Source organism: Dermacentor variabilis, chromosome 2, assembly GCF_050947875.1.
Source record: "Dermacentor variabilis isolate Ectoservices chromosome 2, ASM5094787v1, whole genome shotgun sequence".
Taxonomy (NCBI): domain Eukaryota; kingdom Metazoa; phylum Arthropoda; class Arachnida; order Ixodida; family Ixodidae; genus Dermacentor; species Dermacentor variabilis.
In genome coordinates, this window is record NC_134569.1 from 96066424 (window position 1) to 96092299 (window position 25876).

Here is a 25876-nt window from a genome sequence, read left to right on the forward strand (position 1 = left end):
GCCCGCAAGGTGGAGGAAGGCTTTCTGCAAGGCTTTCATTCTGAGAAACCTGTATGTGTTTCCTTTGTAGCTTCGTGGTACAATTCGGGTGGATGCCAATTTTTCCCTTTCAAACTCAGTAGAGAGGAACTAGCCCCCCCTGCAGCCAATCACTTGGTGCAAAGCCAGTCACTTCCCTATAGGGAGGTTTGCTTTTAGGCAATGCATTTATGTGCTGGCACTAACAGTGGACCACACATGCAGCAAATGGGCTGCTACAAGTTTTGTTTGGAACATCTTTAGAGAAGAAACACTCTTCCTTAACGATTTCTGCTCTAATGCTGTAGCTGTACAGCTCCCTCCACATAGGTATATGCTGAACACTCACAAAACATGTGAATGCATCTGCCAACAAAATTTAAGCTTCATTTTCCTAGTAACATAAAAGGGCCGGCAAATGACTTTTACTAGCATGTAAGCGTCTGGCTAAAATGCCAAGAAATCGCCAGCACCAGATGCCAGCATCAGGTCTGCATTTGCGCTGGTACAGCTGTCGCACTGAAGGTGAAGCATGGAAACAAAACCGAGACTCATGATTACGCGAAATGGGAGGAAAGCGAGAGGTTCCTTACCCGGCCATACTCGGACAGCCATGTGACAGAGATATGGTTGGACACAGTAGGGGAGAGACGACACATGTTAGCAATGTTGATCGGCCGGCTTGGTCGCTTGGGCTCCATGCCAGGCTTGTTGGTAGGGATAGGGCTTGGCAGTGGACACACCTGGAAGGAAAGCAGTCATTTGAAATACAGTATAACCTCGTTAAACCGTACCCTCTTAAACAGCAGTTTCGTTTTAAAAGTAGTAAAGTCAAATCCCCGACTCAGTGGCCATTGAAAATAATGTGTTTTGTATCTGCATAAACCGTACCAGCTTATTGCGTACGCATTGGTTAAAACGTCGCATTTCCACTTTTCGTTGCGCAAACACTGCGGTGCGTCGTTTCTATTGGGCGGCCCGGCAAACAAGCCTCAGAGATCGGAACAATGGCCTCCAAGTGCCCTGTGCGTTTGCGTCTGAAGCCATACCAACATCAACATCATTTTGATGCCATGCCAGAGAGCGTTGTGGCATCGGGCAAGTGAGGATTCACGTCATGCCGAAGCTCGGATAAAAGAAGACGCCGGGTGCTCAGCAGAAGAAAAATTAGACATCGTCCGTGCTATCGAAAGTGACACAAAGAAGTTGGCGCTAGCATGCGACAGGGATCTGCTGTTGACTACGGTATGTGGCATTTGGGATGCGAAGAAGTTGCTTGGCAGCGCTGCTGCGACCGCAAAGCGATGCCGGCTACAAGGTTTGACTTTTCGCCATCGTTGCCTCTGTTGTTGCCGAACTTACAACTAGTGAAAGTGATGGGGATGACACGGAAAGCGACAGCACAGGCGATTCAAGCCCGACAGTGGCAGAAGCTGCGCATTACATCAGCCTCATGAATGCAATCGTCGTGGCGAAACAGGGGCGTGATAATGTAACTCTATTCCAAACTCTGGCACCCGGCAATGAAAAAGGCACCCCAGGACTTCTGCAGCACTACTGCGCGCGTGCACGGAGCATATGTAACGTCAACGAGGAATCTGCCATGTGAGTGTTTGCCGAGAAGAGGGGGCTGGCTGAAAAGCTGGCACGGAGCTCGATTAAGTTTGAGGCCGCAGTCGTCGTGCTAGGCCGCCGCAGCATCAAACGAAAATAACACTTTTGTCGTGTGAAATGAATAAATACTGCATGTTTTTTTCCCCTTTCATCGCACTCTCTCCGAGTTCCAGTTTCGACTGGTGAGTGGGCGATCTGATGCTATTTCGCTTAAACAGTACTGCCGTTTAGTACGTACTTTCTCCGAGCTCCGGCCAACTACGGTTTGATAAGGTTTCACTGTAGTAACATAGCTGTATTGTGACGAGGCTGAATTTTAGGAACGTGCATTATGCTACAGGCCATGCTTACTGTATGTCTCGCCACTGGCGAGGATTACAAAGTCTGAGTCAGTGCCACTGCTGAACAGGGGCGAATTCTTTCACTGAAAAACACAGCACCAAACAGCAAGAAGCTTTGCAATGAACGTCGAAGCAGCTAGGCCTAGCATTGCCGCGGCGGAGGCTACAACTGCCAGCGGATCTGCGTAGGAAATTGCCACTTCAAGGCGGCGAGATAATCACAACGGCAGCAGTGGTGGCTTTGATTAAAGGCCGCCCCACATTCAGCGTTTTCCCGGCGTTTTCTGGCGTTTTGTCACCCGGCGTCGCTCGGCGTCGACGCTGAGGCTGGCGCCAAGCCAAAACGTCGTGCTCAAGGGACACCAGATCTCGCCGCCGCCGTCGGAAGCGGCTCGACAGCGCCGACCAATCAGCGCGTGGCAGGGCGTGGCCGCGCTGCTGGCAACTCTTGCAAGAAACTTCCGCAGATTCGCAGTTCGCGCCGCCATTGCTGTTTGTTTGGTTGCTTCAATCATGCTACCGGCGAACATCGATAACGAGCTTCTTATAGCCATTGTAGAAGCAAGGCCGATATTGTGGCAGACCAAACACAAGGAACACAAGAATCGTGTTAAAAAAAACGTTTTGTGGATTGAAGTCGCCGCCATCGTCCTGCCGGGTGTACCAAATGAGAAGCAGGAGCTTCTTTTTTAGCAGCAAAAGCTGCTGCCTTCTTTCCATGATGTGGCGTATGGTGTCTAGCAATAAAAAGCACCTACTTCCCCCTCTATCATAGAATAAAGAACCCTCGATGCTCAGCTTCGCACGCCGACGCGCCGACCGCTCGTGATGTTCACGCCGATATTGCTGCCAGTTTTCTGAAGCTTAGCCTTGTGTAATTTTTCTACGCAGCCCTGAATATTTTATTTAGCGTAAAACTATGCAAAGGGCATAAGTATTTCATTGAAGAATACTTATGACAGCTCTTTTCATTGATATTACACAATTAGCTTAGGAGGTATCTGGTAAAATAAATCTGGTCACATTGTGCGACGCTGCGCTGGCGCTGGTCCGCGTGCCGCTCGTGTGGCTGGACGCCCTCTCTGGCGCCGTTCATGCGACCACGCCGGGAGACGCAACGCCAGAAAACGCCGGTAGAAACGCTGAATGTGGGGCGGCCTTAATGCCATTTCGGACCCATGATTATGGTAAAAGGTCCAGAGAATGGGACGGTGAAGGGCTTTTTGCGACCAAAATTTTAGATGTTTTTGTACATTGACTATGCGGTAAGTGGCAGTCCACGAAGGCGACCGAATTATCAGGCATGTCCGAAAAATCGGTCGTTGGCTGTATTTAGTACCTCGATACAGTCACAGACCAATAAATCAGACACCGATAATCCGGACACCCTCGGTAATTCGGACAGCTTTGCAGCACTGCCAATGGCCCTATAGACTTAATGCGTAAGGATGACCGATATTTCGGACAGCCGCCAGCTTTAAATTCGATTATTCAGACTCTGTTCGTGGCTGTAGCGTACGCCGAATCTGCCGTCATTATCTTCTCTGGCAACCTCAACAAGACATGAAGTATGGCCTCGGAGATTACACGTTAGGTGATAATCTTCAAACCTTGCCTTGGTCGCAGCACTGCGCCTCAGAGATTTAAGTGCAAATGCTGATCTGCCTCACAATGGCTCACAATTCAGGCTTTGCCTGAATTGTGAGGTTGCATCAACACTGCAATCATCACATCCATTTCGGCACCACCACACACGCCTGCTGTTTTGTTGAATTTGCGTTTCGGACAGCGTTCCACCATTCTGTGATTGCTTGTTTGTTTTGTATGCATTCCAGAAAGCGCTCTGCTGACTCCAAGAATTCTTTCTTGTGAAGTTATCGACAGTCCAACTCCAAACTAAGAGCCTGAACTGCCATCTACCACAACAAGTTCAGATGGATACGTTATGAATGACCTGCTAGGTTGCGGTGTGCCAATTCCTGCCGCCATTACATTTACAGACGTCGACAGTGCAGTGTCGTCATACACTGAAGCTGAACAATGACAAAACAATTGAGCAAGTTCTCCCATTGTCAAACTGCGACTAACTCGGATGATATGTGGTGCGTGCTACGGAGCCTTCACATGCAGATCTGACTCAAGCCTTTGAAGTCTTTGCATCGGCGTAGAGACAACATATAACTGGGAGAAATACAGGTGGACTTCGTTGCACGTAAGCGGAAGCATAACAATGTCCACCTGCGTTTCCTTGCACAGGGGCCTTGAAACGTCAAAAAAATCATCTTGTTTGGATACATTTATTTATGTTTATTTCGTCATTCGATAGTTCGGGCTTACTTATGTTCTCCGTGGAGTCCAAATTATCAGTCGTCAACTGTATAACGAAGTGTGATTATACACGATTTCAGTACAGCGACCAAACAATAATTTGGACTTAATGGGGATTGCCAAAACATCAGAGTAATTGAGAGTTTGCAATACCGGATTCGAGAAAAATTATTTGGACCGCCAAAACATCATAGTAATCGAGAGCATGCAATACTTCGACTTTATTCAAAATTTAGCAAAATTATTCGACTTTATTAACCACAAGTGGAATTAAAAGGTGTGTAACATTCTTTAATCGTCACTTTCAGAGATACTTCAAATTTCGCACAACTATAATGCAAAATGCATCGGCGTCTAGAAGCGCAGACTCATGACCCAGTGCCAAGCCAACACCACCCAGACTATAAGGCTTCTATACCCTTCCCTTTGACGAATGACATCATTAAGGGGGGACACGGGTCTTTGCGGCGAAAAACATCGTGAAAAAATCGATTTTTCGAAAATGAAATTTTCAAATTCTACAGCTAATATTCCTTTAATTCACCAAGTTTCGAATCTCAGCGAAGAGTATTTCGTCCGCAATATCAATTTATAACATCACTGTGAGCTGAATTCCGCGCAAAAATAGCTCTTTTTATCGCGACGCATAGCTCTTCTATGCGCGCGATCGCAGCCATCTTGGTCTCGTTGGAAAGAGGAGCCTTCCTTCTTTAATTTCCCGCCAAAAGTGACTGTCAGTACGCCAGTGACGTTGAAATCCGGGGAAGAAAAAAGGCCGAACGCGCGACCCTATTCGTCGACTAGCGCACATGACCAAAAACGCGTGCTGTGGTTGGCTGCGCGAGGTTCGCATCGTCTGCTCCACTCCGCAGGCGACGCGACGGCGCGTCTCGTAGCTTTGTTGGCACATGCCCAACGATGTCCAGTCCACCGGGGAAGTTCATTACGAGGCACAAGTTCGGCAAAAAGAAGAAGCGATCAGCTTATAACTTTCAAAAGCGCTCTATTGCTTCTGAAAGCATCGAGAGTAGCTCGCCGCCAACCGCAAATGATGCCGAAGCCGCGGACGATGCCGAAGTAGGCCTAGCCAGCTCACAAATGAGTGAAATCGTTACGGACAGCGGCCGCGTTCGGCGTGACGCTGCAATGTCGCAGCGTGCGGATTTTTTGCAGAGGGAGATGAATGCTCAAAAAAACTTCAAGTTCTTGCGTCAACGCCAGCAACAAAGCGGGTGTTGGATTTGCTCACTCGCGCCGACGGCGCTGCAGCCGCGCCAGTCGACGCCGAGGCAGGCTTCGGTATCCTCAGTAGGACTCCGTGAATGCACTGATGTTGTTTGTGAAGTGCAAAGTGTGCGGCGACAACGTCGCAGGAGGCAAAAGCGAACGGTAATCTGGCCTCGCCATAAAGATCGTTATCATGTGCGCGTGTTGCGGCGATATCGCGTTGACGTGGAGCTCTACCCGCGTGAACGACAATCTTGCCGCGCGCGCGATGCAAGCCACCGGGAATCGGCGAAGGTGCCAAATGATGTTTTTGCCGCATTTGGGTGGCCGTGGTCAGAGCGACTACATTAATGGTGGCTTTTAGCCACTTTCACTGCAAAATAATGCAAAATTATTTCTGCACTTTTGATTAAAAGTGAATGTATTCCTTTTTTTCTCGTTTTCTCGAAACGCCGACTTTTGACTTGTTGCTGATTTGCCGCGGCGATATCTCTGCCTTCAAAGCAGATAGAGCCATAATTTTTGTTGTGGCTTGTAGCTGAGTGTGCAAAGTACACAATGGTAGGGTCAGATTTTGGAATTTATGCTTTAAAAATTTTCTATTCTGCTTTAGAACAGACAGCGAGGTAGCCACAATTCGAACAGTAAAGATTGAATTGCTATAAAATTGCTAATATTTGATGTATCAAAACAGTATTCCTACCATTGTGTTCCTTATGTTTTCTAGTACCCAGGCATGTGCTAATATGAATTTTGTAGCGCATTTTCCCCCCCTATTGTTTGTGCAAATTATGAACAATGAATTTCATTTATCTTCAGAACTAAATGGCCTATTGGAAAAATAATTACATATTTGAAATCAACACATAAGTCTTAACAAGAATGGAAAGTTTCATGAATATTGATGGAAAACATCATGAACATTATTTGAAGAACAGTGTCCCCCCTTAAGCTAAGACAGATGGAGAAGCACACCACCACCTCAGAAGGCCGCAGAAACCGCTTTCTTCATGCGCATGTGCGTCGAAGTCTAGAGGGGATGGTATTTCGGCTGGCCCAGTGCAAGTGGTGTAACGTGAGTGGCCGCAAGCAATGTGCACCGAAAACGTCGGGCTATAAATGCGCCTTTGTGCTGCAGGAACGAGCTGCGCTCTAAAATGCACTCACAAACCGCACCACAACCTGCTACGACGTTGGTCTCCGTTGTACTTTCGTAGCTGCACCGGCTGCATGCTACAGAGTCCCACTATACGTACAGGTGGCGGCCACACACATATCCCGGGTTATGTGTAATAGCCAGGAATCTCAAACTATGCTTTTTTGTACTGAGAATGCCGATAAACATCATGGCCGCCATCTTTCAGACATTACCTGGTGCCGCTTCTCGGCAGATCTCGTGGAGAAAGAGCATAGTCTACAAGATGTAACAGAAAGATGTAAAGGTGTAAAGAAAGAAAAAGAAAACAAAATATGCACGCAGCGCTGTGTCTGCGTTTTTATCTTTAAGGTCTTGAGAGAAGGAGAGAAGTGACCTGCAACAGAGGCATTGGCCATGGCTGGCCAGGTGCAAGCTCGTCTCTCTCCAGTCAGTCAGGCCTAAAGAATGGGCCGGAGATGGAAATAGCAAAGCGGCATGGCCAGCAACGCGACGCCAGCGTTGGCAACACGCTTTCGTGCACTAAGCACTCTCCCGATCCGCGATGGCACGGAGTTGGAATTATTGTTGGTTATGCAGTGTGAATTAGCTGGATGCAGTACATATTGCTTTCAATACATTGTTGGACGGACTGTGGTGGCAACTTCGAATTATCAAACATTTCGAATTAACGAGTTGTGAATTAACAAGCTTTTACTTTAACCGACAGATTGTTATATCTGGGACTGTTATAAGTGGGTTCGACTGTATAACAATAATTCTATTTAACAAAGAAAATTGCCAATTTACCAACTTTGTTATAAGGAGGTTTATCTGTACTGTTTAACTGTGCAGCTGATGTGTGACTTTTCGGCTGTGTCTCCAAGACAGTTTAGTGTCAAAGGAAAGATTTTACATTTGATTTGGGGAAAAAAGCCGCACACGCGAGCATTAGCACCTTTAGCATGCATCTTTCTTTTTATTGACAATTCCCTTCAACAGAAAAACAAGGATGCAAAGCTTCCAACTCTGAAAAGCTTGCTTGGTGCTAAGGCCAATATGACGAATTCTCGTACTGCCTTAGTTCATCCTGAAGGAATGTTTGAATACACCTACCTTAGAGTTGACTTTGACACACATGCTTGGAGGGTAGTTGTCATCCTGCTCACAGCTTGTTTCCAGCAGACAAAACCGAAGCTGTACTTGCACTGTGAAGTCTTGCTTTGCTCCCAAGTTGTAGTCCCTGGGATATTAAATGTTGGAATGTGATGAGTAGGCACTATTTCACAAGAAAAAAAAATGCTGTCTAGTAATCCTCGATTCTTTGTAATTTCTTTTTTTTTTTTTTTGCCAGTTGCCAAAGCTAGTGGTAACAGAAATCACAATACACATCACCCATCCCATCTGGTTTTCTGTCTTGAAGTCCTGTGTACAGCACCTTCCGTTTGCAATACAAAATGCTTGAGCCCAGCAAAACAGCACTACTACAGATATCACTTGCCAATCGTTCAGTGAGGTGAGTATTTCACTGAACTTGTACAACTATATAGTAGGCTTCCGTTGATTCGATACCAGGGTAATTCAATTTTTCGGTTGATTTGATCCTGACTGAAGGTTCTGGCTGCATATGCATTTTTATGCGCCCAAGTATTTATTTTGATGCTAATTGGCCAGTCGGCACGCACACTCCTGATCCCTATGGCAACCCTGATAACAACCCCTTTAGTGGCAGCGTATGTCTCGGCAGAGCTTATGGGACAATGAGTGTGTTGAACACATGTGACCACCCATCAAAAACACCGGTTTTTGGCACACCCTAGAAAGATTTTCAAGTAATAACAATATCTCACAATGTCTAATTATGGTATTTAGTTCTAGAGGGTATCTTTTGTGTTCAAAGGAAATTGTGCCGAAAATTGCCAGCGCAGTTCAATTGCGCACGAAACCAAAACTGCCTTTGTATGGTTTACCACATAACATGGCCGTATTAGGGACTAAAAACTGTGCAGCGAAGCTGACTTTAGGAATTCGGCCACCATTCTAAAAATTCAGTGCGCGTTAGGTTTTTACCTTGGTCAGAACCTTTTAAGTAATACATATAAAGTTGACATAAATTTGATTCAGAGGCGTGTTAACTCAAGCAAATACTGGCAAATGAATCAGCAGTGTGTTTTGGCGTACTTTCTGCATTTTAATTTGACCCACTGGATAGTTCAATCAATTTCTTTGGACATGTCAGAGTCGAATTAGCAGAGGTCGACTGTATTAAAATGTGTATTAATAACAGATGGATATGAACAATGGCTTCTTGTGAGAACATTCCCAGACACCTCATGCAAGATAAGCTCGTCAGACAGGCCTAGATATGTGGCAAGTAATCAAAATATTGCACATGCACACATAGAAACAAAGTGGGCCATTAAGGGACACACAAACCATCTTGCAGAAGTTATACTCCAGCATTTTCAGCTCATCGAACTACGGTGATTGAAACTAGCTACAACTCATACCACTTATAACGTAACCACTCATAGTGCAGGACTGCATATACAGTCGAGTCCCGCTACAATGAAAGTGCCCCCCCCCCCCCTATGCACACACACAAAAAAAATAAATAAACAAAGCGAAAATTTCGTTGTGAAATCCCCAAAAATATAGCTAACCTGAATTGGCAGACCACGGAAACATTAACTTCCAAAATTTAAGCAGTGTTGGCTCCTTTTTTATCCAAGGAGCATCATGACTAGACTTTCATAGAGTACAGTGCAGTCCACTTATAACAATATCAAGGAAAAAAAATCTGATCGTTATAACTGATCATTGCTACAGTAAAAGCTCATTAAGTAATCCAAAGATTGCCAAATAAAGGTAGCGCATTCCTGCAGGGAAATTTTTTGCCTGGGCTGCATTCTTTTGTTTGTTCAGTTAAGGGGGGACGCGGGTTTTACATCGCGAAAAATGGCCAAAAAATCGATTTCTTGAAAATTTCATCTTTAGTTTCTGTAACCCCTTTTCTTTCTGATACCGAACTATCATCACTGTAAACCAGTTAGAAGTGCTCTAAATAATTCGTTTTATCAGCCAAGGTGGCAAAAAATCTCGCGGAAATCAAGAAAGAACAGCGTTTTTCACGCCACAATATCTCCGGAACAGCGCGACCGAGCGCCGCCATCTTGGTCTCGTTGGAAAGCGCATTTCTCAGTTTTCAAATTTGCCGCTTCAGCGATCTCCTCCATACAGAAACAAGCGCACAAAAAGCAAATGATTGAAGGTCGTGCCGGAGTCTGCGATTGGCCGCGCCTGCCACGTGACTCCAGCGCGGTTCGCCATTGGTCCGGCGCTCGCGTCGTCTGCTCGGCTTTTCGCACCTCGCGAGTTTGATGTCTCCACTCGCCGTAATCTCGACGTGTCAAAACGGGCGCTACGCGGACATCGCAGTAGTGTGGCCGATCCCTGCGCTTGTGGATGTTTCAGACTCGCGGCTAAGCATTCCGAGCATCAGCGACGCGGACTTCGCAACCAAGATTCACGCGCGGAATCCTCGGACATGCGGCTAAGACTTTCAGCACTCGGTGTTTCGAATTCGTGACAAATTCGTATCGCGCACGCAACCCTCGGAAACGCGGCTAAAGATTTCGCGCATAGGGAGTCTCCGACTCGGTGATCATGCACATCGCGCGCGGACTTCTCGAACCGTCACCTAATCATTTTGGGCATTGGCGCCTCCGACTGCGCGAATAAGCGCATCGCGTGTCGACTCCTCGAGCCTGCCGCTAGGCATTTCGCGCGTCGGCACCTCGGACTGCCCGAATAAGCGCATCGAGGGTCGACTCCTCGAGCCCGCGACTAGGCATTTCGCGCGTCGGCTCCTTATATCTGCGGCTACGCATATCGCACATCGGCACTTCGGACTCGCAACCAAGCACATTGCGCGTTCACTCTATTATCATATTGTCACGATTGCTCGTAACAATATCTATCATACCGCCCCTTCATAAAGAGAACCTCATCATGAGCTCTGTTCACTAGGCCCCTTGGGCTGGCACACACCTGGCTGCAGAAGTGATCGAGGCATCATACAAAAGTAAAATTCTGGAAAGCACCTAGCAGCTGCATATCTATCGCTGGCTCTCTGATCCTAAGTTCCACAGCCACTGTCAGGTGAAGATGACTTGGAAGGTTACTTACATTCAGAGCCTTCATTCAGTAACATGGTCAATTCTACCAAATGAAAAAATGCCGCACTGATTGTAATGGAGATTTCTATCAATCAGGCAGCCTGCATGTACAACACTGGAACTATATTCATGCCCACACAGAGTTCTACACTTCGGTTTGAAACCCAGGCACCATGCTCTTTGTAGAGCATGGTGCCTAATAAAGTTTCTTGTGCTAGTTCATTGGCATGTGTGCTATTATTTTGAGAGTGTGCAGCCACACATTTAGTATGGCCATTCTTACAAAACATAGAGCTTCAAAATGGTGCCATTTGTATTGCTGTAGATTCACTTCAGCAAAAGCTACATTTGTTTGAAACTTCAAATGCGTTTATTTCAGTTCGATGATTTTGCACACTGTACTCCGCCTTACGAGTGTTTTTTCTGGGTTGTCTTTGGCCAAAAATGACAAGGGTGGTATCATTTTATTCGTATTGAAATGATCTGGGGGGTGATGCTATTTTTATTACTCTTGCGCCGTCATGAAAATTACATTCAGGTATAGTAATTGCTGCTAATTAGAAAGAAATGTTCATAGTAAATGCAACGTTGTTTTCCTGTCCACAAAATGCTTCCAAATGAATAAAAATAGCATCACCCCCTACAGTAGGTCTTTAGCAATGGTGTCATGCATTTAGTTTTTGGTTTAGCAAGACGGAATCATTAAAAAGCCCCGTAACGAGTTCGAAATTAATTTGACTTCATACCGCAATATTTTTTGAACTGCTACAGCTATAAAAAATCTAATTACAGATCTGAAATCAGCACAAAAAAATGACCCCAGACAGAGGAGTTTGTTAAAGATTCACCCAAAAATAAGAAAAAAAATTTTAAGACCCACTTCCCCCCTTAATCCGAAAACCCGCTTACCGTGGGTCTGTTCAATTCGCCTGCACTACTGTGAACAAGTTCACGGCGGTTCACAAGAAGTTCAGAAATTGTGCAGCTCGATTCCCGAGGTGCAGGCCCAGCGAAAGACTTGAAATGAATGCGAAGGCGCAGACGCGATGCAGGCGTTATGTCAGACTAATGTGCACGGAGTGCATGAGTTTGAGAGGTCCTGAATTACAGGGATGATCGGCTTCTGGGGCGTAAATACACATCACACTTGCGTAGACACATCAGACGTGCGTAAACAGGGTTTAAACAGTGTTTGAGCACATGTGCTGCTTCTACTGCACCATTGCTTGGCACCTGTATGCCTGCACCTAGTCAGCACCGTCATTGTACCGTAAAAACCCGCGTATAGTACGAGGTTTTTTTCCTGTTATTAGCGTCCCAAATTTCCGCCTCGTACTATATGCGGATCCGGACAAAAATTTCAAAGTTCGGCTCGAAGTTTTGGTTTCGTTATTGCTCTGTGGCTACGGCTTGGCTTCGTAATATCTGCATGGCTACGACTTGGCTTTGTTATTGCTGCCTGGCTACGGCTTGCCTTCGCTATTGCAGCGTGGCTACGGCATCGTTTCTTTCTTTGTTGAGTGCGGACCTTGGCAGTTCACGTGTTAACCGCGCTTCGCGAAGTGCATCGTTTTTAGTGAAGGAGCACGATGTCGGGGGCACGGAAGCAGTACTCGGCAGCTTTCAAGCGAAATGTGATTTTAGCGGCAGAGGAAATCGGCAACAGTGCGGCCGGGAGGCAGTTTGGCGTCACCGAGGGAAGTATCCGCGGATGGCGACGGCAAAAAGAAGCACTTTTCGAGTGCAGCGGAAAGCGAAGAAGCTTTCGCGGCCCGAAGAATGGGGCATTCCCTGAAATTGAACTCAAACTGACGGAATTCGTCCGAGAACAGCGAGCCGCGCATCTTGCTGTGAGCGTGGAGCTCATGCAGGCAAAAGCCAGGGAGCTTGCGAGAGAAAAAGGCCTAACGAGCTCCACCTTCAAAGCAAGCAAGCATTGGGTTTATCGGTATATGTGCCGTGCAGGATTTTCATTGCGCCGGAGAACTTCAATTTCGCAAAAGCTGCCGGAATCATTTGAAGAGTTACTGGTGGCTTTCCAGCGCCGCGTTATTTCGTTGCGCAAGTTGAAGAACTTTCAGCTAGGGCAAATCGGCAATGCTGACCAAACACCAGTTTATCTGGACATGCCATCGCCCCTCACCGTGCACGAAAAGGGCTCGAAACAAGTTTGTGTCCGGTCCACTGGGAACGAGAAGACGCGTGTTACCGTCATGTTGTCATGCACGGCAGACGGCCGCAAGCTCCCGCCCTATGTCGTCTTCAAGCGCAAGACAATGCCGAAAGGTGAGCTGCCGAAAAATGTCATCGTTAAATGCCATGAGAAAGGGTGGATGAATGAGAGTCTTGTGCTCGACTGGATCAAGTCCGTTTGGTGTAGGCGGCCCGGTGCACTGTTGTCGTTCCCATCCATCCTCGTGCTGGACGCGTTTCGTGGCCATTTGGCCGACTCGGTGAAGAAGCTGTTGCGTGATTGTAATACTGAACTCGTCGTTATCCCTGGTGGGATGACGTCTCAGCTGCAGCCTCTAGATGTTTGCGTCAACAAGCCGTTCAAGGACGCGGTGAAACGGTGCTACGCAGAGTGGATGCGGTCAGGTGAACCTGCAGTGACGCCAACTGGGCGGCTGAAGCGGGCATCGCCAGCCACGCTGTGCAAGTGGATCGCGGACGCATGGGCGAGCATCCCAGAAGACCTTGTGCGTCGCGCTTTCAAGAAGTGCGGCATCTCGAACGCGCTCGATGGCACCGAGGACGAGTACCTCTGGGAGGATATGTCAGACAAGGAATTGTCCGATGAAAGCGCTGCGGAGGACGACAGTGAATGAAGCGCTGAGTCCGATTTAAATAAATGTTTTCCCCGAGTTTCTCTCACTCGTATTATACGCGGGTAAACCTTTTTTTTTTTCATTTCTCGTCCCAGAAATTTCACCTCGTATTATATTCGGGTTCGCATTATACGCGGGTTTTTACGGTATTGGATGCAGCAAAATCATGAACCAGCCCTGCACCTTTTGAAACGAACGTTGTGGTTCTGTGGGTGCCATTGCTGCGCCGCTGAAACAAATGGCAAGGCGCAGCACTTCATGAACTGGTTCAAGTAGTGTGGGCGAATCGAACATACTCCGTATTTACTCGAACCTAAAGCGAACCTTTTTTCGTGATAAAACGTGCCCAAAAATTGCATGCACGTTAGAATCGAGTACGACCCTAAATCCGTGTTACCATAGCGCCATCAACATTCGAAAAATGGCCGCCTCGTGTGCACTTCTAGCCTAGCTGCTGTAGCTTCCTCCATGTGCATACCTCTATGTTGTACGTGTCCCAGCAAAGTCCTGCAGCGAGGCACACTTCATTTTATTGGCGGGCATGAATTCAATGCAGCCACTGACAAGCCATTCGGTGTAGAGCGCCCGAATCCTCTTTCGCTGACTTGTTCAAACAAACATCTAGTGGCTGGAGCTGCGATGTCATGCTGCCGGGTATCACAACAAGATCGGTGTTGCATGCAGCCATCTTGTGATGGCTTGGTGGCACCTGAACGCGTCGAGCATAAGCATCCCATGCAGACCCAAACTGCCTGGTCTCTTCCGCTAAACGTTATCAATCCAGTCAGCGGCCAAGTCCGTGGTCATCCAACCTTTTTCACTTGCGCGCACAATCATGCCACTCGGAAACACGATTCCTTTCCGAAGCATCTTAAGTCTGAAGATAAAATACGGGGGCAGCTTGTGTCTATCCGCAGTGCAATAAAGCATTGTGGTGACTAGTTTTTTTTGTGGCCGGAAGACGAAATGCGCACTTGCTTCGCCCCCTTCTTTTTAACGGTTGTGGTGGCAGGCATGTCAAAGTAGAGCAGCGTCTGATCGGCATTTCCCAATCTGTCGAAGTGGTAGCTGTTTCTATAGCGCAACTTCAAAACGTAGCACTGAAAACTGAGCAATTTCTCTTCATATTCTTCGGGCCAATTTTCAGCATATCCCTGTCCACCTTTAAGGAGAAAAGCCTTTTCTTTTCGTGAAATTTGATAGCCAGCACTTGCTTTCCATGAAGTCACTCTGCATTAGCCCTTGATGTAGGGCTAACTGCCTCACCCGTACTTTGAACAGATCGGTCGTCACAGGCTGCTGTGCTGCTCGCCGCTCTTGCACGTATTATGCAAGCAGCTTTTTTATTTCGGCGAAGCGGCCCTGCTTCGGTCCACTGAAACCCTTCCTTGTTGCTTTGCTGGCGAAAATACAGTACAGTGGAACCCCGTTCATACGTTTTTCACCGGACCGGGGGAAAAAAACGTAACAGCCGGGAAAACGCAACAGTGAGGAAAGCTCCGAAAATGAATGAAAAAAAAGGGCAGCTTCAACTATAGACAATTTATTTCCACAGAGTGCGCTTAGTAGTTAAAAAAGCCTAGAATGATGGCTTGCCGTTTCTTTCGCTCGGTATAAATCGCCACACGTTTCTCAATAGCCTGGAAGGCCGCATTGCTGTCAGCGTCGCTGTGAGGTGCGACGTACCTGCAGAGGAGGTCTAGAGCCGCGACGGCTACTCCAAAGCTAGGATTTGGCCACTGCCCGGCATCATGCGGCTCGTGCTCCTCGTCGTCACCGCGCCACGGGAATGGCAACGGACGAAGGAATATCCGCGGGAAATTTTGCCCTCTTTGGCGTAATCATGCTAACCTGCTAACGACTGTTTAGTATTGCTGCGGAGCGCGCGCGTCCGAGCAGCCCGGTTGCGCGCGGCGCGGCGTGGGAGAAATGTAAACAAGAGAGGAGAGCTGTCCCGGTAGGCGGAGCAACGCCATGAGCAACGCCAACTTCCGGTTTCACTTTTGCTTCACAAAGAGTGACGTGAGGGCCTCTCCCGAGTTTCCTTCCTCCGTGAGTCGACCCGTCCAACAACCATGCGGTGACTCTAATCACAGTGATGATAGTGAGAGCATTTTTCACGAATGGCCACTTAGTGCGGCCTCTCGAACTGGCGTGCGGCTTTTTGCAGCCAGTTCCATAGCCAAGCCCGGCCAAGCCCAGCCAAAACTCGTCAAAAGCCAAAATGGCGGTTGGGGCGCGTTGCCTACTTCAGCCCAGGCGGGTTCGGGGTGCTAAGTTGCGACGTATCATGCGGGAACGTTTTCACAGCTACGACGTAACAGCGGGGTTCCCTATATATTGAATCCTATGGAAGCTATGCCGGGACCGGATGAAAACGACGTAGCAGCCGGGAAAACGCAGCAGTGAGGAACGTAACAGCGGGGTTCTACTGTATTCTTCTGCTTGCGCTAGTCCCGCATGCAAGTTTCGGGACCTTCGAACGTCCGTGATGCGGCCCGATTTCCGTCTGTCTCCGTGCACTGGACTCGGCGTGTCTTCGCAGTCGGCGCTTCCATACTAATTGAATAAACGCAGAAAACGGGAAGACAGGCAGTAGACTAGGTTACACCCAGCGCCTGGTGGATGGATGAAAGATGCATGGTGCACAATCCCATCTGCCATGGTCAACAAGGCCTTTAAAAAGTGCAGAATTTCAAATGCCATGGACGGCACCGAGGATGAAATGCTTTGGTCTGTTGATAGTGATAACGAGTTGTCTGATAGCGACGACGAGTGATATCTATTGGCGCATGCGACTTGTACAAGTGCAGTGAAAAACTTGGCGGTAAGTTACGCCTTTTCCATTTCTATTTTTATTCATCGCAACTTTAGTGTATTGGGGATAAATCTGTCTTTGTCCAAGTTAGAGAAAATAGTATTTCTATGTGAAAGCACAAGGTGCGCAGTATTGTACTCTCTTTTTTTTTTTGTCACGGAAAACGGGTGCACTCTACAATCGAGGCTTTCATTTTTTAAAATGTTTTGGTCATGGAAAACGGGTCCGCGTTACAATCGAGGGTGCGCTAGAATAGAGTAAATATGGTAATTAGAAGATTTCTTGCGGTCTCGAGGACTTCGAATTAACGAGATTTTACTGTATCTTGGCAGAAGACACGTGTGCAGGCAAGCATACTCTCAAATAAAAATGTTTCACAAACTTCAAAGCTGCTTTATTTGAAGAAATAAATTATTTTCTTCTGACAACCGATTAGGAATGCGTCTACATCGTCCATTTTGCACAATACCTCATCGGGCACATCACTGCACCGAGCGATGAAAATGCTGACTTTGTTCATGAGCACTAAAACATCAATGTTCGACACGATCTCATCTTCTGTGTTTGGTGACCCACAGTCGTCTTCCTTCGGGTCATCATCGTCACTGTAAACGTTGCGAACGCAGTTAGCAATCTTTATGGTTGTCAGGTCCACTGCCGTTCTGCGCTGTCGCTCTCCACGTAGTGATCTAAGGAAGAGACGGCGGGCAGCAGTTCTGCAACCTTGGTCCACAGATCTCATGGGTTCTTGTCGTTCACCTGCTCTGCTTTTCGCCAGCAGTTTCTAATGGTGTACGCCTTCAAGTTCCTGTGAGCATTTCCACTGCCTGACGAATATTAATTGCAGTCGGCTGCTTTAGGCAGAGGTTGATAATCAACCGCTGCACAAGGTGCTTATGAAATTCTGCGTTAAAACTCTTTATAAAGCCCTGGTCTAGGGGTCGCAGCAAGGATGAGTTGTTTGGTGGCAGAAACTCCAAGCAAACGTGCGTCAAGTGAACATTCACAATGTGAGCAGAGCAGCTGTCGACAACCAGTAGAATTTTTCGGACATCCTTCATCATTTGGTCGTCGAATTTGATGAGCCACTCGGAAAAAGAGTTCTCTGGTCATCTAGGCTCGTTTGTTGGCACGGTAGTCGTAGGGCAACGACATGGCGTTTTTCATGCAGCGATGCTTCGCGTACTTGCCGATGACAAGCGGTTTAATTTTCTTCATGCTTGTTGCATTGCAGCAGAGCAGGACTGTTACGTGAATACGTAACTTCTTCCCTCCTTTGCACTGCTGCCCTTTCAAGTGCATCATCCGGTCTGGCAGGAGCCGATAAAAACATGTGGTCTCATCCGCGTTGAAAATATAGTGTGCAGAGTACGATTCAGCCCTCTCTAGAAAATAATAATTGCACCAGGAATCCGCGCCTTCTCTGTCAGCAACCTTTTCCTCGTTCGAGACTACCTGCCTACGTTTTTTTCCCCGGTCCGGTGAAAAACGTATGAACGGGGTTCCGCTGTATAAATATTGAAAGCCGTGAAGGCAGGGGTGCCTCGGCAGGTCATAATGAATAAATTCAATGTGAAGAGAAGCACGCTCAGCATGTACATGAAAAATGAAGTGGAGATTCTTCAGGCATACGACAGCGACAAGTTCGCTGACAACAGGAGGAGACTGCGAATGGCAGCGCACCCGAAACTTGAAGCATTGTTAAGATGGATTGCCGATCCTCGCGACGCACAGCTGCCTTTGAATAGCCCCCTTACGTGTGCGCAGGCCGAAAAGTACACGCTGAAGCTCAGCATAGAAGACTTCAAGGCATCGGAAGGCTGGATCGACCGATTCAAGAAAAGACACAGCCTGGTCTTCCGAAGCCGGTGCGGCTAGAAAGGGGCTGTGAATGAAGGCGTCGAATATTGGACGGCCGATTACCTGCACGCCTAGCTGATTATGATGCCAGAGACACTTTTAACGTGGATGAGATGGCCCTTTTCTAACAAAGCCCTGCCGGATAAAACCATCACATTTATGGGGGACCCTTGCGTTGGCGGTAAACAAAGCAAGGACAGAATAACAGCTTTGCTGGCTGCCAACATGGCTGGCACGGAGTGGCTACCGCTATTGATAATCAGTGAAGCAGAAAAGCCAAGATGCTTCAAAAGCATAAAGAAACTTCCCATAGACTAGCGATAGAATCGAAAGGCGTGGATGACTTCAGCGATATTTCAAGCCTGGCTGCGCGAACTGCATCTCCACTTTTGTGCAAAATCACGCAAAGAGCTAAATGTTCCAGATAACTGTATGCGCACAATTATCTGTCGGGGCTAACAAACATACAGCTGCATTTTTTTTTTTTTTTTGCCGCCTAACACAACGGCTTCCCTGCAGCCTCTGGATCAGGGAATTATTCAGTATGTGAAAGGCCGATACAGAAGACAAGTGCTTGAGCGCATGTTGCTCTCTATGGAGGCAAACAAAAAATACCGTATTTACTCGCATAATGATTGCACTCACATACTGATCGCACCCCTGATTTTTGTCGTCAAAATTCAGGGGTGCACCCCGAACTTGTTGCAGCGATATGTTGTATTCCAAGTCTAGCTAATGATGATCGCACTTACCATCTGTCGAATGCTACGCGGAACGACTCTTGAAGCCATACCAAGTGGTCTGCACGCACCCAACATTCTTAAGCAGATGCCCCATTTCATTCCTTTCATTACTTTCTGCCCTTCCATGAAAAAAAAAAATAATAATAAAACTACAACCAAACTTGCCTCAGCTTTATTATTTGTAGGCTTCATAATGGTTTTGGTCAACAACAATAACATACAGGGCACCTTTCGATTCTTTTCGCCTGCCTTGTCTGCACTCGTGGGCACATAACAAATCGCTAGTGGCAACGATAGTGGCCACGTTTACACTGATACGTTAGAAGTGTACCCTATTCATATGCCAACGCTTGTAACGCAGCTAAGATATTTGCCCCCCCTTAGCGGAAATGTGCCATATTAGGATAGCAGTGAAGACAAATGCCGCAGTTGCCGCAGCATGCTCGCCATGTGTTTCTATGTCACTGGTAGCTAAGTGCGCCTGTCTCTGTTTCTGTCCCCTTAAAGTGGACATGGCTACGTTATCGTCACAAACTTGCCGATATTAACGATATTATTCATTACTAATATGGAAGAAAGTGTTTCAATGCGCATAATGCACTCACACGAAGAAAAATCGAATTCGGTGCGTTCGGCTTGCTCCACCGGCCGCCATTTTTGTTTTTTATGCGACGTATGTGTCGTTTCTCCCTACAGTCTGCGCGGACTGCACCACCTACAAGAACTCTGAAAAACTGTGCTTTTCGCGCAATTCGCGCGCAACAAGCAAAAATAGCCAGTTATTTCATGAAGTAAAGGTATGTTCGTGTTTTAGGCATTTTTTGAGTTATTACAGTAGACTCGCGATAATTCAAACTCTGATAATTCGTACTTTCGGTTAATTCAAACAAAAATCAAATTTTTGGTTGGTTCACCATCTTTTCAATGTATTTTAAGGCCGCTTAATTCAAACACCGCAATTTGGTTAATTCGTACTTTTTGCTTGTCCATACCGGAAAATTATCGGCTATCGTTGCCACCACTGGTGAAAAATCTGACTTCTTATATGACCACAACAGCGGAAAATGTTAAAACAAGCGCACTATGGCCTAAAAAAATAAAAGAAAGCGAACAAGAGCCTAACAAACAAACGTTCAAAACAAAAGCCTCCCGAAGGGCACATTGTTGCTCAACTTTCCGTGGCTTGCTAGCATGCTTGCTAGCCAGTTCAAAGCAGGAAGTTCGAAATTAAAACACATAACCCTCAAAACTTGTGGAAATGACGACTGTCCACCTGCGTTTGTCAAAACGCTCAAAACTGACGTAAAACCTGACGTAAAAACAAAGAGCACGAGAAAAGGAAAAAAAAAAAAGGTGCGAAAGTGACGCGAGTAGCATCGCCCGATTCCAAATCGCGTGACCGCTCGCGCTTTTCTTTCCCTGGTCGGTCGCCCGCGTTGGTAGCATCATGTCTCCGCGGGGGAAGTACCGAACCCTTTCTGTGAAAGAAAAACTGGCAGCCATAGAAGAAGTTGAGGCTGGAGCGAAGAAGACTTCTGTGGCATTGAAGTATGGAATCACAAAAAGTACGCTGACAACGATTGTGAAAGCGAAAGACAAGCTGCGAAACAACGCAGGCCATTTCGCTCCTGACAGAAAAAGGCTTAGGGAGGCGGCGCATCCGGAGCTTGAGAAGGCAGTTTTTCTTTGGCTGAAGCGCGCTCGGAGCTGCAGTCTACCAGTAAGTGGACCAATCCTGCGAGAGAAGGCCGAACAACTGTCTTTGCACTTTGGAATTGAAGACTTCAAGTGTAGTGATGGATGGGTGTCGCGATTCAAGGAGCGACATGGCCTCACTTTCAAAACAGTAAGTGGAGAAGCGGCAGCGGTCGATGAGGCGGTTACTACCGACTGGCAGCAGACGCGTCTTCAGAGCCTACTGCTTGAATACTCCCCGGCTGACATTTATAATGCTGACGAAATGGGACTGTTCTACAAGTGCCTTCCTCAGCAAACATTGTGTCGCAAGGGGGAACGTTGCACCGGCGGAAAGCTGAGCAAGGAGCGGCTCACAGTCTTGGTTTGTGCCAATATGGATGGTAGTCACAAGCCCGAACGTTTCGTTCTTGGCAAATCGAAGCGTCCGAGATGCTTTAAAGGCGTCCAAACTCTTCCCATTTCTTATGCAGCAAATACACGTGCATGGATGACGCAATCTTTGTTTGAGGATTGGCTGCGGAAACTTGACGTGCGGTTTAAGCGCGATAAAAGAAAAGTACTGATGATAGTGGATAATTGTCCCGCTCACGGTGACGTGGAGGGGCTGGGGGCAATTCGTCTTGAATTCCTCCCTCCAAACACAACAGCTGTCCTCCAGCCTCTGGATCAGGGGGTAATCAAATGTCTGAAGATAAACTACAGAAAGCTACTCCTTAAGAGGATGCTAATATGCATGGATAATTCCATGTCGTACAGCGTAACACTGCTGTCGTCTGTGGGAATGCTAGCTGACGCATGCAGTGCAGTAACATTGGCAACGATACGGAACTGCTTCCAGCATGCCTTCCGCATACCAGACCACACCAGTGATACCTTGCCTGACTGCGCTTGAAATGAAGGTGAAGACTGCCTCCAAATGGAGAGCGATGAAGCAAGGCTAGTGCTTTCTGCACTCCAAGCACACAACATAGCTGCTGACCTCAGTGAATTTGCGGCTGCCGATGATAACCTCTGCGTGTGCAGGGAAGACACCCTGGACGACTTGGTGGCTGAGGTGCTGCCAGCACAGTACAGCAGCGAAAGTGAAGAGGAATCAGAAGAGCAATCCTCTGTGACAGCAGCACAGGCCTTCCAATACCTTGCCGAGGTCCGCAAATTTCTGACTGTAGAAGAAAATTCTCAAGAACAACTGGCTGCTCTTAATGGAATAGAGAACTTTGTTCTTAATGCACATGTAAAGAAAAAAACAATCAACAATTCATGATTTCTTCAAACGGTCTAGTCAGCCATAGATTTCCATTAAACTTGTTCTGGATCCTTCACCTCTGCTCTGTTTTTACTGTGTAATTAAAGAGTGAAATGTTTAAAATATGATTTAAGTGGATAATTAATTGTAATGTGCGCTGTAATCTTGCTCAGAGTCATATATGCAAGAACTTCCGATAATTCAAACAAAATCCTGGGGTCCCTTCGAGTTTGAATTAACGAGAGTCTACTGTATTGTCGAAACCTTGTTAATTTGACGTTCAGTTAATTCGGAAATTTTCTTCGGTGCCATGAAATCCGAATTAACAGGGTTTTACTGTATTCCGTCCTTTTGGTGGAAACGAAAAAGCCAATCTGCACTGGTGTCAAACTCTGTTATTTTAAGTGCATTGACAAATTTGCGGGCTTTCTCTTGGAGCATCGGGCCAGACACGGAACGTTTTGCAGAGTGGCATCTTTGAACGATGCGAGAACAGATTGGTCCACATTTTCATAGTTTCCCAGTCGCAGCCGTTTCCTTGTAGGAGCGAGTTGCAATTGCCGGAAGCTTGACAATCTTGTCTCGGTGTTTCAATATGGTTGCGACGGTCGAGGGAGCAATGCCATGCTGTCTGCACATGTCTGTTTGCTTTTTCCCTGCGGCGATTTATTGCAATACATCCTATTTGTCCTGCAGCAAAAACTGCTTTCGCGTCTTCTTGGCATCGTCATTAGCTGCATTGATCTTTGGATCTTGCGTGAACATTGCCAAATCTTTGTCGTGAAGTTCTTGGTGAAGTTTGTGGTGAAGCAGCTGGCACTCGACATGGTGATGATTATAGCTACCGAGATGTGATGATGATAGCTACAGCACTCGCGGTTTCTGCTTTACGCGAGAGTTGCAGCGCTGTTACTTTTAACCGAATTTGTAATACTGATGTTCCTCGGTTATAAAGGGGAAAATAAACTATGTGAATTATTCTGAAATACGCGTTGTATTAAAATTTGTAGTTCTGAAATATATAGGCAATCAGGCGGGGATTTTTAAAATATTCTTAAATTTGAGGAACTTGTTAATGTGGGGTTCGTAGTAACAAAAGTTGACTGTACTGTTACAGGGCCTGCATTGAGCACACACACACTGCTGCTCTTTGGATCTCAAATTTCTGTGCCGATTGTAAATATAGTCACCGACAAATCTTTTTCGGACACTGACGAGGCACCAGAAAGTGAATTATCGAGCAAGCCAGAAAAAAGAATTTCAACTGTAAAATCAATTCATTGTTTTTGACAACTTCATCACCCCGAAAAAAATCAGTCAAGGCCGCGAGGATGTGTAAACTTCGCCCGTCGCGTAATGCAGATTTCGCAAGTGCAACCTTGACTCTTACGCTGTCAGATGAAACTGCATTCCACAAATTCGTCCTTCCAAAATGTTGTCCTCACACGAGCTTTTGCCATTGCTACCAGTATGCACACATATGAACTTTTTCTATATGCGTTTTCAGTGGTTTCGGCTAATAATCTTTTTGAAGTGAACACACTCACAGTGCATACTCACCTATGTCGTAGACTGGCAATGGCCAAACGGCCATGAATTATACCTAGTGCCCACTGATGGCCTGTGGTGCCATTTTTTCAAACTGTCTTTGAACATATCTGTTGCGAAACGTTTTTTTGTTGTTTTCTCAAAATCACAATTTTGATGATGATGTCGTATTTGAGGCACATTATCTCTGCTTCTACTTATGCTATCACTGTAATTATTTTCGTATTTTCATATGTCGATATTTATTGTGCCATGTAAACAGTAGATGCTCACCTCCAAGCAAATTATGCAATAAAGCTGAACTTCTTGAATTTATGGAAAGTTATTTACTCTGCAAAAAAACTGGATGTATATTTAAAACTAGCACACTGAAATACATAAACTCAGCAAGTTACATCAAAATCGATAAAGAATTAAAAAAAAGGTTTTCAGGTGCAGGGTCAGAGGCACCTGAGATATGGACATTTCCCTAAGCAAAGCATTAAAGCTTACCTTGAAGAGACTATGTCATGTACTTGTTGAGGTGTGAAGTGGAACACGAAGCTGTTCTCCTGAAACCTTGTGTTGCTGTTGGGCACTGTGAAACAAAACACAGAATTAGCACATATGAGCATCACAATAGCTAATAACACTCGTGTGCAAATGTCCTGAGGAAAAAAAAAAAACATTGAAGAATGTGCAGGTGATCAGCTAGTGCCAGTTCTGACAGACCATGCACACAACTCAACAAAGGTTATCATGGGTCGATGCTGAAGGTATACAACATGCAACAGTTGCCTCGAAGCAATTTATTGTTCTGTTTAAAAAATCTTGCACATCAGCGGACAATATTAATGTGGCTAAAGCCAGAGCAGAAGAATCACAGCAACAGAACAGCAACGAAGCATGTGCAAATTATCAGTTTATTAAGTAGCAGTCTCTTTCTGCCACATGTTTAGCTCTGTCAGGGGTGGGGAGAACAGAAAAGGGGAGGCATTCATGACCGTTGCATTTTAGGGATTGATCACTTTTGCGAGATTTTGTCTGGCTAGCACTAGATGGCTAGCACATAGCATAATGAGTCTGCATAGTGCCACAAGCACAGGCTGCCGCCTGTAGGTGGCTAATACATCTAGTACTAGTCAGGCTAAAGTGATTGTATTTCTGAAAGTGAACTACTAAAGCACCGCGCCAACTGAAAAAGCAGAGGGGCCGAGATGCACTCACTCAGACTGGCAGGTCGGTGGAGTTCAGCCATGATGTCGTAGAATGGCAGCCTTTTGAAACGCACATCTGGATGGACGGGATATGACTGAGTGCCAGGAGCCCCTGTTGCACCCGCAGGACCCATGAGTGGTGGTGGAGGAGGAGGTGGGGCCACATGGTGCAGCTTGGATGAGTAGTCGCCAGAGTGCAGAGGCGGTGGCCCCGCCCCGCCCCCTGCCCCATGGTGGCCAGTCATCAGACTGCTTGCCCGGCTGGCTGCACTGGAAGGCAAGTACGAGCTGGGACCCTTGAGCCCACTGCCAGGCGTGGCACCACAGAGCCGCGGGTCGGCTGCATCAACTGTTGCATGCGAAGCTGCAGCCACAGCTGAGGACGGGAATCGGCGCCTGAAAGGAATGTCGGAGGACGACTACCGTCAATACAGAAACAAAACAGGCCTGTATGAATCTAATGGCACATTCGACTGGATGCTTTAGAGCACTTTCAGGGTGCAGTTTACATATGGCTGGTTGACATTGGGCGCTCAAACCACATTTAACTGGTTCATTCTGAGTGCCGTGCTCTAGCTCAAAGCACTCGAAGGTTCTCGCACTTTCAACCTGGGAGCGCAACTGGGATCCGACAGAAACTCAATCATGTGGCTGCTCTAATTGCTCTTGAAGCACCTAGCACATTCGGCTGGGACAGGCTTTCTCCTGCTCCAAACTCAAGAGGGCTCCGCATCGCTGAAAACAGTTGTAGAGCAGTAGGAATCAGCAGAATGTACCATACAAGTGGCCTTTTCCAAGGCACACACTGTCCTTGCTGTGCAACTGGACTATGAATAACTGCAATAATAGCTACGTGCTTTCATGGTTTCCTGTCCAACTGCATAGGTAGTATACAGTCAAACTAAATTCTTTTTAGCCAAGCGATGTTTTATAAAGCAAAACTACGCCTTTACTATAGTGAACTGTGTGTTACACAATTCACAGTTTAGCATGTTTCCATTTGGAAGCATGTCATCTTTTGAAAACCCAAGAGAGCTACAGCAAAAAATTTGAACTAGAATGTACGGTTATACTTTGCATCTATATGAACTAGCCTGT

At 46.7% G+C, this 25876-nt stretch overlaps 1 protein-coding gene across 16 annotated transcripts in view; it reads right to left on the minus strand.

Moving 5' to 3' along the window:
- The window catches only part of LOC142572341 (E3 SUMO-protein ligase PIAS2-like), a 152428-nt gene that overhangs the window by 64671 nt on the left and 61881 nt on the right, over positions 1–25876 (minus strand). For all 16 annotated transcript variants that reach the window (XR_012826049.1, XM_075681378.1, XM_075681376.1 and 13 more), the window contains 4 exons: positions 24789–25174; positions 24075–24159; positions 7780–7906; positions 612–761 (listed from right to left, as the gene is read on the minus strand). Coding sequence is in view for 15 of the 16 variants with exons in the window: in XM_075681378.1 (XP_075537493.1) it covers positions 612–761; positions 7780–7906; positions 24075–24159; positions 24789–25174 (748 nt within the window). In the remaining variant the exon portion in view is untranslated. The remainder of the gene's footprint in view (positions 1–611; positions 762–7779; positions 7907–24074; positions 24160–24788; positions 25175–25876) is intronic.